We start from the raw sequence: 15,881 nt of genomic DNA, 5'->3' as shown, positions 1-15,881 counted from the left end.
AGGAAGGTCACACCCAAAAGGCAGCTGTAATGCTTTTATTATTTTAGGATTCTGTCCAACTGTAATAACTAAAATACATCTCAGAAAGGACTCAAACATTACAGCAGACACCAGGTGGAGTAAGATTAAAACAACATGATTGTGAAGGGTAGGGGCTCACTTGAGTAGCTTCATCACAGAGCTGAAAGGTGCCAGATTCTCACAGGACTTGATCCACTTCTGCACGTTGGCCGGGGCGCTGCTGGCAGTGCCCGTCTGCTGCAGCGCGCTCCACGCCACCACGTCGGCCAGCGTCAGTTCAGTGCCCACCAGCCAGGGGCTCTTGCCCAGGGCGGCGTTCATGGAGCGCAGCACTGCTCCCCTCTCCTTGCTGCTGCCTTCTTGCAGCTGGAACATGGCTGTGTCCACCCAGCTGTCGATCAGAGTCGAGGTAACTGCGTTGTACTTCTGCCCAAACAGGGAAAAGAGGAATCGAGCGATGTTCCCCTCTCCTTCTATGGGGCACATGGTTTGAATGCTGAACTTCATCTGGGGTTTGGGAACTGAAATTAACAGAAGGGAAAAAAAAGTGAATCCAACATGATAAAGAAATTAACTAGAACAGTAATTCCATGATGAACATTTGTGATGCCAGCACAACTTTTAATATTAACCTGATGAACAGTTCTCAGTCCTGTGGGATAAAGAGATCTCTTTTTTAAAAATTCAGCCAAATCTCCCCCATAATTTCTAGTTACCTTATTTGTAGAAACTAAAAAACATGAAAAAGCCCCCCCAAACCTGAGGGTACAAACAACCCTGTCAATGCCATGTGTATTTTAACAGCAGTTACTATGAACAAGAATCTTTCTCTTCTGGCCCAGCATGGTTCAGAGCTATGAAAAGAGAACAAAAATGTTTCCTGCTTCTTCATATCCACCATATGCCAGCACAGGGACAACGAGGCATCTCTGTGCGAGGGTTTATAGCACAACTTTCATGTTCTCTTCTATTGTAAAATATTGATCTACAAATTTCCTTCTTACCATCTTTCCAAATCAGAGTAAAGCCCAACTGATACTCATGACGTGGCTGCTTCTTAGTCTGCTCTCCAAAGCATTTCAAGAGGTTTTCTGGCACACTTTTCACTGATGAATGTGTGTGAACAGCTGATAATATTTTGTACCGTTCACAAAGCAGACTGTGGATCACTAACAGTGACAGTGGAGGTAGAGAAGGATTTGCATTGATGACAACATCTTTCAGGGCTCCATAATCCTGAATGGAAAGTAAAACATTCAGCAGGTAAGACACATTCCAGGTCATACTCATAACTACTGCTTTCATTTGACACCAAAATGTACAAAATCATGCACGTGTATACCTGAAATTCTAATGATATTAAAGTAAATAAATTCAAGCTTGGACATTTAAAACTTGTTTAAACCTTTAAACATCCTCCTTCCTTAACATGTAATTAAATGGTAATTGTAGGTTGTGTACTGAGTTCTGAATGTCCCAGGTTTTAATGCCCCCTTCCAGCCCTGAAAATGGAATGTTGAGAAAGCGCCAATGTAGCTGCTCAACTAAACTCACCTTTCCAAGCATCAGATCTAAATCTGCTCCATTTGTTGACAAAGGAGAAGATTGATCAGTTTGAATGATATTTGTTACATCGAAGTCAGCATCTGGGGTTTGTATCATCTTGGAGAGTCCATCCACAGCACTCTTGAGTTCATACAAGCGCTTCAGAATCTCTTCCTGGCGGGATTCAAGTGCTTGAAGTGATGGGTCAACCTCCTCCTACAGGAGAGGAAAAAGCAAGGCCATGTAGACATTCACTCAACTCAGTGAATAGTCTACAGCTCACTTAAGGTTAAGTTTTGAAAGACTAAACACCTACAACCAGCCAGACCATGGGTTTATGTCTATCAGTAGTCTCTTGTCTGTATGAGTACGGTGAAATGGCATATTTAATAAATTTCTGAGATCTTCCTGCTTAATAGATGCTTCTAAACCATTACAGCAAATTCTGTAACACAGTCAAAATCAGACAAAGAGTTGGCAGTGAAGTGCTGAACGATGACTGAAAAATCAAAGACAGCTTGTCAGGTTCTCAGCCCAGAAGAGCAAAGTTGGTAAGTCTGTGGTACAGTGGCCAAACAAGGAAACTTTTTGACAAATCAGGTAGTTAATGAAAGTAAAAAGCCCTGCAAGTTTAGATGGATGGATTCAGTCTTTGTTTCAGAGAATATAAATTACAGTGGACAAAAAAGACCTTGGGCTTTACATGTTAATACCAATGCAGCTTTTAATCTGTATTACCTCACAAGCATCTCATCTTACGATCTCTTTTAAGAGAGGATGAAAAATATATTCCTGTGGCAGGTTTTAAGTCTACTAGCTTAAAATAATATTAAAGAAAAATTTTCAAATAACCTATTTCTAAGCATCCTGAATAAGGATTAAACAAACCCAAATTATCATGGATGAAGAGCTAAACAAGGTATCCAAGTAAAATCTTTATATCCATTTAACATAATATTCTCAAAGACAAGGGAAGACCTCTTAAGTGGCCATTATTTAGTTGTACACAATTCTATCCTTAGCAATGGGAAGGCATTTCATTAGCATTTCTGTTAAGTTCTGCCCCAAAGTTTCTCCTCCTCAGTGTCTCCACCATCGAGCTGGGTGAGGGCACGGCAAATCCAGGATGGCCACAAGTGGCCTGTGAGAATGCCAAGCACTCCTGGCACTGGAGAGACGCTGCTCAGTTAAACCTATGTAACACAGTATTTGGCGTTTTTGCCTTATTTAAGGCGAAAGAAACTGAAACTAGAAGCTGAGGCTGAGGGAGTGCATCTGGCTGGAACCCGAGCTGAGGCAGCAGGGCGATGATGCAGCAGGACGGAGCGAGGCCTGCTGGGCGCTCTCCGGGCCGGCAGGGTGCTCAGCACGGCCATTCAAACACAAAAACCGCCACAGAGACACACGCGAGAGCCCAGGAAAGTTAAAATGAGAACTGCGGAAGGATTTAAAGACACTACAGAGAAATTATTGAAAACGCTGATTTTATTTAACCCTCGGACCCGCCGCTTTACGGCGAGCCGGAGCCAGGGCCCCTTCTGGGGGCTGAGGCAGTGGGACTCGGTCCCGGGAGCTGTCCGGCACCGCAGGCTCCTCCCGGTTCATACCGGAGCTGGGGCTCTCACCAGAGGGAACACCGGCCCAGCGGCGGCATGCCTGACCTGGCCAGAGCGAGCACCGCGGGCCCCAGCCCAAGCAGGTCCTTCCGCCCACCCCTCGCTCGTACCTGCGGCGGCGCGGCGGTGCCGGGGGCGCGGTGCAGGTTGGGCAGGGGGTACATGCAGCTGGGCAGGTGCTCCGCCAGCACCGCCGCGCTGTGCAGCGGCCGCACCTTGTACATCGCGGGCATGGCGGCTCCCGGCCCGCCGCACGCCCGCTCCGCCGCCGCCGGCCCGCCCGCCCCCGCGCCCATTGGTGGAGCGGCTCGTGATTGACACGCGTGACACCCAATGGAATACGGGTTCGCCCTTACGGCCTCCTGCTATTGGCCGGCGCTGAGCTGCGGAGCGCGTCCCCACAGGATGGTGGGCGGGGTTGCGCCGCCGGGCCGGGAGCGCCGTCCTTGTGGGGCGAGCGCGCTCCGGCCGCTCCCGGCGCTGAGCGAGCGGGGCGGGAGCCTGAGGAGAGCACGGCGCGTCCCGCCCCGCCGGGGCCCCGATGGAGGCGGCTGCGCCCTGGTGAGTGTGTGCACCGACCCGGCACCGGCCCTGGTCCCCGCGCTAGCACCCCCTGCCCAGGCCGCTTTGCTCCCCTCACGGGAGCCGCGCTCCTCGCACGGGCCGTACCCCGCGGTTCCGGCTTCCCCTGGTTCCTGCCTCCCCTCCCGGCTCGCCTGGGGAAGCCTGAGGGGTTTCTGCCCTCTCTCACCGCTGCCCGTCCTTTGCTGTCCCTCTGTCCCCAGCCCGCAGCCCGCCGGGGCCATCCGGCCCATCGACCGCCGCTCTGTGCATCGCATCTGCTCGGGGCAGGTCGTGCTGAACCTCGGCACTGCCGTGAAAGAGCTGCTGGAGAACAGCCTGGATGCCGGAGCTACCAACATCGGTAACTCTTCCTCGAATTTTGGAACTTTCCATAGGCTTCTAAAGCACGTCTTTTCCCTCAAAACGAGTGCATGTAAACAAACCTGGGCAAATACTTTCTGTTTGGGCCAAGCATCTTTGCAGTGATTTTACACCTCAGGTTAATAAAACATTCTGATTGCCAGACTCCAGCTGCATTCCTAGCAGCATGTGAGATTGTGTTACTTAATTTCTAGTGACCCTTTGGCCACTAAAAAAGTGGCTGTTCCATGCAGCAGTGGTGATCAGGCTGTGCCAGCCGCTGGCCTTGGGCTAGCACAGGGTAAAGGCAGGGCTGGCTTGCAGAGCATCCAGGATGGGGTAATTGGGAAAACTTCTGTTCAGACACAGGTTCAGTGAAGCTGAATTACCTGAAACTACAGACTGGTTTGCATTAGATTCATCTAACTTTTGATAGCTGTCAGGGGTTAGGGTGTTTTTTTGTTTGTTTTTTTTCCCCTGTTATTATTTAATTTTGACATGGAAAGTTATTATTTGAAAAATTGACTTCAAGTGCAAAATTGATACCAAACACCGTGTGTGAACATAAAGAATTAAAATACTTTATGACTCAATTTTGTAGATATAAAACTTAAAGATCATGGGGCAGAACTGATAGAAGTTTCAGATAATGGAGTTGGAGTGGAAGAGGAAAACTTTGAAGGCTTGAGTAAGTTGAAATTTTTTTGTAATTTAGATGTGGGCATTTAGTTTAATCATATTTAATGGACACTTGGCTTTTACATAATGTGTGTGTTACCTGCAAGACTTGAGCAACACTAGACTGATCTTCTGTGGTGCTCTTGTGGTTATAGTTCTTGTGCCTCAGAAATAGTCTTTGGTTACTTTGCTTATTTAAGTGGCACAAGCAATAGAAATAACCACAGAGGAGAAAATCTTAAAAATCCATGTGGATTAATTCATGTTTAATCATTGGTCATTGTTGGAGTTGAGCTGTGTGGAAGGGGCTGCTTTGGGAAGGTGAATTATAAACTCAAGTATTTGCTGAAGTGGAACTGACATTGCCCTGCCTGTCAAACTTCCCATTTGCTAGTCTGGAATTGCACAAAATGGGAGCAGAAACAACACTGTCTGATGAATCTAACTAACCACTGCAGCAGAAATACTGTCATTTCTTTTTTGATAAAACACCTCGCAATCTTTTCCCCACAGGTTATTCCTCAGTAACTTTGGTGTTCACTGAGCAATTGTGGTTCATCAGAAACTCAGTGTGCTGCTGTTCCAGCACAGTGAGAGTTCAGGGGTGCTGCTGCTGGGTCAGTTTGTCACCTGGTGACTGGTGCTGCACTGATGGTGTGCACTGAGTCCTCCTCAGCTGTGGTGGTGGCTGGGCTTGTCCCCTGTGCCCCATGCACAGCACAGGCTGCTGCTGCTTCTGGCAGGACAAAATCTGTGACAGGTCCAGCAGCGCACAGGCAGGTACTGTGTCCTGCTCTGAGGCACCTTGCAGAGCTTATAGCAATAATGCTGAATAAATCTGTGAGTAAGTGTGAAATGGCAGGTGCATCTGAGGATTTTAAAGAGCTCTTGTTTATAGGAGAAAGGGAAAGCAAGCAGTATTTTGTCTTTAATCGTTGTGTGAAATGCAGTGAATTATACAGAAGGTGTTTTGCTTCTTGATATGCATACAAAATGTACTTGCATAGACCAGTGGCACTTTGAAGTGAAATATAAATTTGAAATATCTTTTTCCAGCTCTGAAACATTACACATCAAAGATACAAGATTTTTCTGATCTAATACATGTTGAAACATTTGGGTTTCGAGGTGAAGCTTTGAGTTCACTGTGTGCATTAAGGTAATTAATATTATTTATTAGTAGTAGGAAGTTAGTATATGCACAAAAGCACTGCACCCTTTCAGTTTACCATTACTGACAAAGTGGGGCTTTGGAAACTTCCAGTTCCTGACTGTCAGGTCAGTTTTGAACATTAGGTTGCATGACATCCTGAGTGATTTCCAACCAAAATTATTCTGTGTTTCTAAGGACCTAATTGGTCATTTCATGTACAAAATTTGGTGTTACTTAAGGATGCAGATCTTTACAGGGTGGGATTGTGTATTTGCATGAGTATTTGATGTAAAGCACTGTAATATTTAAGTGCTGGTTGTTAGGTTGTAACTCATTAAGGTTGTACTTAAATTTCTTTCAGACCAACTGTAGATTTTAAATCAGCCTTTGTAGACAGTGCTGCTGGTATCTATTAGTGAATGTAGTGTTTAGCAAAACTAGATTTTAACACTGAGTTTTATAAGAGGGGGATGAAAGGGATACAAATAAGAATGTGTAGCTCGGGAAATGTTACACTACTCCAAAGAGCAGGTTCTTGGTTGTGTATGGGGAAGAGTTGTTTTGATGAAATTAACAGTATTGCTGTAGTTTCTATGCTGCTTGTCATGAGGAATAGATAAGATAATATGATGCTCAGTGGATAATTCTGTTGCCTCTCCTCCCAGTGATGTCACCATTTTCACCTGTCACAAGTCAGCAAAGGTTGGCACCCGTTTGGTGTTTGATCACAATGGCAGAGTTACCCAGAGGACTCCTTTCCCTCGGCAGCAGGGCACCACTGTCAGCATCCAGCAGTTGTTTTACACCTTACCAGTGAGGCACAAAGAGTTCCAAAGAAACATCAAAAAGGTCAGAAATTCTCAATTCAAAGCAGTATTGTCCCCCAGAATTCATTCACTGCTGAATGAAATTCACTTCTCTGTAGAATGTACTGATTACAGACTATTTCATGCCTGTCTTACATCTTTATCAAATAACAAAAGTCTTCTTGTATGCTTTTCTCTTCTACTTTGCAATATTGGGATTTAAAGGTACATTCTCAGATTTTCAGATTTTGAAAAGAATCCATACCATGATCACTTATCTGTATTTTAAAACCAGGGACTGCTGTGTAGTGGCTAAATATGTCTTGTAAACATCCTGTTTGTTTTTAAAGTACTATTTTTTCATATATATATATTTTTTTTTAAATTTAGTTCATAAAGATTTTAAGGATAAAACTCCCCCTTTGTTACCTGCAGATATTGAATGTTTTGTTTATGCACTTGTGTTTTAAAAAGAGACATTTCATATGAATTTGAACTTTCTTTTTCCTTTAATAGGAATATGCAAAAATGGTCCAGCTGTTGCAGGCCTACTGTATTATTTCCAAAGGAGTGAGGATTAATTGCACTAATCAAATTGGCCAGGGGAAAAAAAGCTGTGTGATATCCACTGCTGGAAGTCCCAGTTTAAAGGAGAACATTGGAGCAGTATTTGGACAAAAACAGGTATTGCTTTTATTACTGAAAAGAGAGAGGATGTAGCTGTGTAGAGGGAATTTCAGTATTTTGTGAGAGGATGGAGTGTTGGTCTGCAGCGCACCCCAGAGGCCGACAGAGGAGAGACACCCCGGCCTCCACGGACTCTGAAAGTCCTGGATCTGCTCGGAGATGTTTTAGAAATTATTTACAACCTGGGGTTATGGCTTAATATCTCTCTGAAGCCAGTTTTAAGAGCTGTTGTGTCAGCAAATGGACTGTGTGTCACAAGAACAAGTAATTTTAAAAAATCCTTAAAATGGTGTGATGTGAAAGTCTTAACTGAAGAACAGAAAACTGAGGTGTATCCACATTGGCAAGCTCTTCCTATGAAACTAACTAACTTTATTCTGGAATCCCCTTTAAATTCTTTATTCTGCAATCCCCTTTAAATGGGATTGCAGTCAGCCCCTGTAAAGCTGTAGACTGTGATGCTTTCTAAGGTAAGCTATAAAAATAATTGTTATCCTCTAGATAAGAGCAGAGATGATAAAAAGCTCAAAAACATCCTTCCTGCAGTCATCAGAAATATTGAGTGGTTGATAGCTGCTGGCTGTTGATAAACAATTTTTCCCTCCACAGTGCCCATCCAGAGATCTCACAGCCTGTTCATGCTGTGGCTGAAAGATGGGAGGGAAGATGTCACTTTGTCTTGCCTGTGGCACCAAGCATAGTTGAAAATTGAGTGTTATCTGAATAGAATGTTTAGCTTATAGTCTGAATTTTAATGTTTAATACTTAAATTGATAGGAGCTGCTCTAATGGCAGAAAAATAATAGTGGCATGACTGGGAACATGTTTCTGGTAAATGTAACTGTTCTTAGGGAGCTTGTGATTCAAATAACACATTTTTAATAGTTTTATTGTCCTTTTAAAAGAAACTTCTATTACTCTTTTTGTCTTTTATTTTAGCATAAAACTTGTTTAGGTCATATATATGTCAAACTGTGAATCATTTTGTTGTTCTGCCTGTGTACATTTAATGTAAGGGTCTGTGAAATAACTTAAGCACAGGTTGTGATATCAAAGGATGCAAACAGGCATTTCTTAGAGGAATATCTCTGTTTCTCAGTAAGTGCTATTATCTTCTAGTAGGTTTGGATATTTTAAGTGTTTGTGTTGGTCAGTTCTTGGTCAGCCAAACCCACTATTTTTCTCAAGTAAATTTTAAGGCTAATAAATGACAAAAAAATAGAAGGGAAAAATCTCTATAGGTTTGATGTTTCACTTCTTTCCCTTTTTTTTTTCTTTTTTCAGTTGCAGAGCCTTATTCCTTTTGTTCAGCTTCCTCCTAGTGAAGCTGTTTGTGAAGAATATGGACTCAACCCTGCTGACATGCCACCAAATCTTTATAGGTAATTAGGAAAGTACAAATCACTGCTGCCTGTGGCACTTTACCATAAACCAAAATTTAAAATAATAAAGTGAAAAAAAAAAAAAAAGCTGTGATTTATAGTATTAAAAAGAGCCAAGAACAGCATAGTAGATACTGGGATGCAGTTTTGTAGTAGCCTTTGTCGGACAAGGAACTGGGAGAGTATTGGAATATGAATCCCAATATTACCAGTTAGATTGTGCCTGGGCCAGTCCGACCCTCGCTGCTGGGCCAAAGGCGGCAGCTGTGGTGTGTCACCCCAGAGATACCTCGGCTTGCTGGAGGTTGCAGCTGGGCACTGAACAAGTCCAGGCTTGTTAGGAACCCCGTTTACCTCAGGAGGGAAGCTTCAGGTGATGGTGAAGAGAAAAGGAGATGGATTCTGCTGGAGGGTTATATCCAGAGGTTTATTCCATGGTTACAGAGGTCTGAACGTGAGCAACTGCTCCAACAGAATCCTGACCGCATGGCTCGATTCACCTTTTAAGCTCAGGGACAGGGGAAGGGGAGGGGACAGGTGAGGACCAACCAGGTGGAAGGGGCAGGGTCTCAAGGGACGAGGGACACCTAGACAGGCCAATGACCCCCAGGCCTGAGGGGCATCCTTTGAACTTGACCAACCACACGACATCTTGCTGGAATGTTAAGCCTGATTGACAGGACTCACTCAGCAAGGGGCGAGGGGGAAGGGAGAGGGGGGTATTGGCACACCTGGGGAAGGGACCCGGAAGCTTAAGACACCGCAACAGGAGAGGAAATGTGTATTTACATATTCACTGGTGCTGTATAATAGTGTTTCCTTAAGCCCCTTATAAAGCACATTCCCCCCAAACTTGCTCCTCTCATCCCTTTCCCTTCCTCTCACACTGTTTACCCAACAGCATTGGTGGTTTCATTTCCCGCTGTGACCACAGTGTGGGAAGGAGCACGACAGACAGACAGTTCTTCTTCATCAACCAACGGCCCTGTGATCCTGCCAAGGTGAGGGGGCTGTTTTTGTCATCAGCCCCATTAACTCAATATTCTCTGGAAACCTCAGCATTAGCTCTCATGTGTATGTTTGTTTCTTGGCAGTAGAAGTTCCTCTGTCTCAAGTTCCTATCTTAGTTGTGTCTTTGAGTGAACAAGATCTTAATCATACAATATATGTTTTAGTACATTAATTAATATACACTGGTGCAAAATAGAAGATAATATTTTTGAAATTTATTGGGTTTTTTTCACCTTTTTTGCAGGTGGTCAAGATTGTGAATGAAGTTTATCACTTACACAATAAACACCAGTATCCATTTGTTGTCCTTAACATTGGGGTAGATTCTGGTACGTTCTGAATAATTTTTAGTAACTTCAGTAATGGCTATTACAGTTTATTCTTCAATGATGTTTGTATTTAGAGAATATTTTCATTTTCATCTGTATGACTTCTTGCACTCTGGGGACTTTTTAAGGCCATGTTGGTGAGGGAGAAATAGATTCTAACTGTGGTTCCACTATTTTTCCCCTCCACCTTTTCTATACTCAAAAATATCTTCTTAAGTGATGAGGAAAAGGTCATCTTAACTACAAGAAAACTTGTATCGTGTGTTTGTTTGCTGGGATGTTGAGACAGTTAAATCTGATTTGCCAATAAAATGGCAAACAAACCAGAACTAATTCTGTGCAATAACATTGCATTTTATTTGTTAAGAAGTTCTTTTTTTCTTTTTTTTTCCAGAGTGTGTTGACATCAATGTAACTCCTGACAAAAGGCAAATTTTACTTCAGGAGGAAAAGTTTTTATTAGCAATTCTAAAGACTTCTCTGATGGAGATGTTTGGTAGTGATGTTAACAAACTGAATGTCAATCAGAAACTTCTGGACATTGCAGGTAGGACACAAAATGTGAAAGTTTTGAGTATGATATATGGCAGAGAATTAAAGATGGGAAAATGTGTTTTTAAAAACCCAAAGAAGAAATTTAAAAAAAAATAAAACCAAAAATAAAGAAGGACCCAAACTTATTAAGTGATTGTTATGGAAATGACACATGCCAGCACAGCAGGATTGACAGTCAACTTTGTGAGGAAAAAATTCACACAGAATTAATCGATAATGCTTGCAAAAGATTTCTCCCTAGATACTAAAAGGGACATATGGTTTTTTTATGAAAATGTCTTTGAGAAAAAATGGTTAAGGGGTCATAAATAAAATATGAAAATTAAATATGAGTTTTTTGGGTTTTAAACTTTGATTCTTTTATGTTACCTGCAGAAATTGATGATTCTCTTGTGACTGTGCAGTCTTTCAAGATCATCTCATTCTCTTCCTTTCATTCAACAGAGCCCCTTCTAATTTTCCTTTTTGCTAACCTACAGAATCAGTTGTAGCCTGATTCCCACTGTTATTTTAAATTGACCTTCAGTAAAATCCTTGTTGGACTGGCAGTTGATGGGGTTGAAGTTCTCTAATGACCAGCAAATCCCATATACTCTAAGTGCCTGTTCTGCCAGCTCCTTAACACTTTGCCAGTGGAATTTTATAGTGACCATTAAAGTGTAAGAGCAATTCACTTCTCATTGTCACTCTGTCATTAAACTCTTTTGATAATATAAATAAATGTGCTGATTGGACTGATTACTGTTCCAGTTTAAAAAGAGACTACAAAATCATTATTAGTAGTGTCATTAAATGTCCTCAAGATGTAACTGTTTCTGTGTTTGATATTAATGCATTTCAGCCCTGTATTCACTGCCTGAAGCTTCAGGGCTCCTTTGAGCTGTTGGCTGTTTTTCCACCTCTTTTCATTCCTTTTCCTAAAGTACATAATTTAATTCATGTTTCCAGCTAACTTAGAATCTTGAAATACTCTGTATTGTGATTTCATTAGGTAACTTGAAGAAGACACTTCCTGAAGAGGCAGAAAAGCCTCAGGCAGACATGCTGTCTGACTCTGAGACTGAGAGTCCACGTGGTGAAGGCAAAAGAATAATGACTCTTGCCAGATTAAGGGAGTCATTCTCTCTCCATCAAGCAACAGAAAGTAATTTTCAAAGCTCTAAAAAGGTAAAACAGCAGCACAGTTCCCCTAGACAAAGGTTACTCGATCCCACTGGGGGCACTGTAAAGATTCAAAGGTCTGTCTTGACTAAGAAGGCTGAAAGTTGCCAGAAGTTGGACTCAAAGGTGTCAATTCTAAGGAGACACTTGGGAAAATTAGAAGATGCTTCAGATTCTGGATTCTGTAGTATTTCTGAGTCAGATGCTGGATGTAGTACACCAGAGGCTGGAAGCTGCATCAATAATGAAAGTTCAATTAATTCTGAGGAAGAATTCTGTAGCACAGAAGAACAGGTGCAGAAGGAATGTCTTCAAACTGCTGGGTGCAGTAAGAAATCACTGGACTGTGATGTTCAGGTCTTGGGCACTGAACCTGAGCTAGGTCAAGTGAATGACTGGACTGATCAAAACAAGCTTTCTCAAGAAGCAAATGGTTGTTCCCCAAGAGTAAAACGTTTTAAAAGCAGAAACTTTAAAAGTGAAGCAGATGATTCCAAGGCAGACAAATATCCTGAAGAAAAGAATGCTAGTGTTGATGTACTGGTGGAAGTTAAAAAGAAAATTGTGCCTCTTGAATTCTCTATGAAGGTTTTGGCAGAGAAAGTAAAAAAGGTAATACAGCAACAACAGAAAAATACAGAAACTGAAAATTACAGAAGATTTAAAGCAAAAATTAGTCCTGGGGACAATAAAGTTGCAGAAGATGAATTAAGAAAAGAGATCAGGTATTTCTGCTTTCAGTTGTTTAATGTATTCTACTCCTCAGTTCGTTAAATTAGTTAAGCAAAAATATAAGACTTGTCTTGAGGGTGGCAAGAGGCTTGCATGTACCTGCTAGATTTGGGTCTATTTTTTATTTAATGTCACAAAAAAAACTATTTGATGAGTTATTTTACTGACAGAGCAGCTACTTGAACTAAGTGCAAACAGAATGTGAGGCCACACTAAAAAGCCACAAACTTCATGGATTTGGCTTAGATCAGCCTTGTAAATTGCAGCTCAGTCAGAGAACACCAAATTTCCTGACAGATAGCACACTGAAAAGACTGCATAGCTCATATTCCTCCCTTGTGTGAATGAAATTTGATGAGACATCCCTGGAAAAATAAAGTTACATTCTGGTGGTCAGGGGACAGTCAGTGTCTGTGATTTGTTAATGTTTGGGTTCAAAAAATGTGTTAGGAAAGTCTTTAATTGTGAAAAGAAGGCAAATATGTCAGCTGCCTTCAAAACTACCCTGCCATCTTCAGTGTTACTTAGCTGGGCTATTGCCATATTGCCTGCTTCTAATTTTGTTATCACCAATGGGGGGAACCTGTCTTAATGATGGATTTTGTTCTGCCAGAAAGGACCTCATAGGTCATTGGCAGATTTTCAACATTTATATCCTGCTTAAATTAGTTTTTTTTTTTTTTAATATAAAGTGTGTTCTGCAGGGGAGAAACAGAAGTTTTTAAGTTTTACATGATAACTGATAAGGGTGTAATTTATAATCTCTTTATATTTTTTTTGTATACAGTAAAGAAATGTTTGCAAAAATGGAAATCATTGGCCAGTTCAATTTAGGGTTTATAATAGCAAAGCTGAATTCTGATCTTTTCATAATTGACCAGCATGCTACTGATGAGAAATACAACTTTGAGATGTTGCAACAGCACACTGTTCTCCAAGGTCAGAAGCTGATAGTGTAAGTATTCTCAGTGTTTAACAATAACATGTGTTAAGTTGAATTCAATGTTTCAGAAGGATATCTATGATTTATATTTATGTAGCATTTCACACATTCAGAACACTTGAGACTCAAGTGGTTTTTATGTTCTGTGTTTCCAAGAGTCAATCCTTAGGTGAAACATCAATTCCATGGGTGCAGTTGTAGCTGTGCAGAAAGTCAGTGGTCAAACAGATTTCCCACAGTGACAGGATATTGGAAACTGTTCCTGCAGCAAGGAATGCTGCCCAACTGACTTCATCTGCTGAGTAACACTTGGAAGCAACTGTTACCTAGTGAGATTTATTTTTTTCACACAGCAGAGTGAAAAGTTTTACTACAGAGCTCTGTTTTAAGTATTTCTAGGTTGTTTCTGAAATCTGTCTTTAATGCTCTGCACTGTGTATCTATGCAGCTCCATCTTTTTTTCTCTCTTTCAGGCCTCAAAATCTCAATTTAACAGCAGTAAATGAAACTGTATTGATTGAAAACCTGGAAATATTCAGAAAAAATGGCTTTGATTTTGTCATAAATGAAAATGGTGAGTTTGGATGATGTTAAAAGGACATCTGCCATAGTTACCACTTTGGTTAGTTAGTTACATCTATCAAAAGATTAAACATTAGTATATATGCACATCACATCATAATAACATTTTAAAGTAGTTTCTCAGCTTTTCTCTCAAGAAAAAAGTAATTTCTTGTACTTCTCTTTATTGTCGTTGCAAACCTTCCAGCTCCTGTAACTCAAAGAGTTAAATTGGTATCATTGCCAACCAGCAAAAACTGGACTTTTGGGCCACAAGACATAGATGAGCTGATTTTCATGTTGAGTGACTGCCCTGGAGTGATGTGCAGGCCCTCCAGGGTCAGGCAGATGTTTGCTTCTCGAGCTTGCAGGAAGTCTGTAAGTACTGCATTGATTTTTGTGTTCAAATAAATAAATAAATCCATTTCCTGATGTAGTGCAGGTGGCTGTATCTGCATGTGCATTGCAGGGCAAGTTTATTTACTGCTGAGTGTTAACAGCTAATATCCTTCCTTCTGTTCCTCATGTTTTCATCTAATGTACCTTGGGAAATATTTCTGCTAGTTTTTTTATTTTGTTCCAAACTAATGCACTCGTGAAGCCACTGTGAGCTGTGTTTTGTCTTCTGGTTGTCTGATTGAAGGTGTTTTTTATTTTTAATGCCTTGTACAGAATTTGCTATGGTAGCTGAAGTACTGCTCTGGTCTGTGTCAGCTAGCAAATGGAAAAATGAAAGAATTCATTTTTTTTTCTTTGCTTGCAGGTGATGATTGGAACTGCACTGAATGTGCAGGAAATGAGAAAACTGATCACCCACATGGGTGAGATTGAGCATCCCTGGAACTGCCCCCATGGAAGGCCTACTATGAGACACATAGTCAGTTTGGACTTGATTTCACCACAATAAGTCAGTGTCTGTTTATTGACATTTTAAATTTTAAATCTTGGCAATATTTTGAGCTTTTATCATGATTCTCTTATTTGGAGTAAAAATAATTTTAGGCAGTCTTCAAGTTGGAAACAAGAGCACTTGGAGGCATTCAGCAGGGTTTCCTTGTTATGCCTGTCATCAATACCAACATCCTGGAATTCATGTAAATAACTTCTCTTATTGCAGTTTACTGTGTGTTGTACTTCTTTGAGCAGCAGTCAAAACTTTTATAAAATAAATACATTTATATATAAAGATAAGAAGTAGCTGAACTTCATTCATAGAAATACACTGATTCTGAAAGTGAAGTGAAATGTGAATTCAAGTCCCTGGCAATGCCATAAACCAAGTATTAGTTTTCAATGTTTATACATCACATATATGATAATTTTAGAGAAAATTAAAATTATACATCAGTTTAATTTTTTTTTCTTATACCAAAGCTGGGTTTTGTTAGATAATGACTTAGAGCTTTAATATTGCATTTAATGATTAATTTCCTGTTATCTGTGTTTAAGGCTTGAATAGAATTATTAGTCTGGCATAATTACTTTTTATTAGCATTGTTCCCTTCCAAATTCCGAACCTGTTTTTCAAGAACAGGGATTCTTCTTCTCATAATGAATGGGGAAAAAAGCTGGCACTGCCAGTTAGGTCAGTCCAAATTCTATCTCAGTAAAATCAAAACAGGCAGAAAATTATCTGTTTGAATCAGAATCCATTAAAACGGGTAGCTACGCTCTATCAGTTCTGTAGGACCAAGATTTAACCCAAGAAATCTGTGTTTATGTATCGTGTTCCCTTCATGCTCCATTTGCCACTATGGAGCTGTGGCCATGATGCTGC

At 41.2% G+C, this 15,881-nt stretch overlaps 2 protein-coding genes across 2 annotated transcripts; one reads left to right on the top strand and one right to left on the bottom strand.

The window, feature by feature from the left end:
• Positions 1–20: 20 nt before the first annotated feature.
• On the bottom strand, positions 21–3,447 carry AIMP2 (aminoacyl tRNA synthetase complex interacting multifunctional protein 2). Its single transcript, XM_063171862.1, has 4 exons — positions 3,293–3,447; positions 1,576–1,782; positions 1,026–1,257; positions 21–542 (listed from the first exon to the last, which is right to left on the bottom strand). The coding sequence occupies exons 1-4, from the start codon at positions 3,413–3,415 to the stop codon at positions 157–159; spliced, it is 948 nt and encodes a 315-aa protein (XP_063027932.1). The 5' UTR covers positions 3,416–3,447; the 3' UTR covers positions 21–156.
• A 229-nt stretch (positions 3,448–3,676) lies between these two features.
• On the top strand, positions 3,677–15,298 carry PMS2 (PMS1 homolog 2, mismatch repair system component). The gene is made up of 15 exons (XM_063171860.1): positions 3,677–3,743; positions 3,968–4,107; positions 4,708–4,794; positions 5,841–5,943; positions 6,603–6,786; positions 7,260–7,427; positions 8,715–8,812; positions 9,714–9,813; positions 10,068–10,152; positions 10,547–10,699; positions 11,699–12,593; positions 13,388–13,555; positions 14,017–14,117; positions 14,313–14,482; positions 14,868–15,298. Exons 1-15 carry the CDS (start codon positions 3,724–3,726, stop codon positions 15,009–15,011), a joined length of 2,616 nt encoding a protein of 871 aa, XP_063027930.1. The 5' UTR covers positions 3,677–3,723; the 3' UTR covers positions 15,012–15,298.
• Positions 15,299–15,881: the final 583 nt, after the last annotated feature.

Source organism: Melospiza melodia, chromosome 18 (genome assembly GCF_035770615.1).
Source record: "Melospiza melodia melodia isolate bMelMel2 chromosome 18, bMelMel2.pri, whole genome shotgun sequence".
NCBI lineage: Eukaryota > Metazoa > Chordata > Aves > Passeriformes > Passerellidae > Melospiza > Melospiza melodia.
This window is presented reverse-complemented; position numbering and strand designations above follow the sequence as displayed.

Coding starts and splice junctions, on each gene's coding strand:
- AIMP2 (XM_063171862.1), bottom strand. CDS start 3,415: ATGCCCGCGATGTACAAGGTGCGGCCGCTGCACAGCGCGGCGGTGCTG. Junction 1,783..3,292: donor GCACCGCCGCGCCGCCGCAG/GTACGAGCGAGG, acceptor CCTCTCCTGTAG/GAGGAGGTTGACCCATCACT. Junction 1,258..1,575: donor TAGATCTGATGCTTGGAAAG/GTGAGTTTAGTT, acceptor CTTTCCATTCAG/GATTATGGAGCCCTGAAAGA.
- PMS2 (XM_063171860.1), top strand. CDS start 3,724: ATGGAGGCGGCTGCGCCCTG. Junction 8,813..9,713: donor ATGCCACCAAATCTTTATAG/GTAATTAGGAAA, acceptor TTTACCCAACAG/CATTGGTGGTTTCATTTCCC. Junction 13,556..14,016: donor CAAGGTCAGAAGCTGATAGT/GTAAGTATTCTC, acceptor TCTCTCTTTCAG/GCCTCAAAATCTCAATTTAA.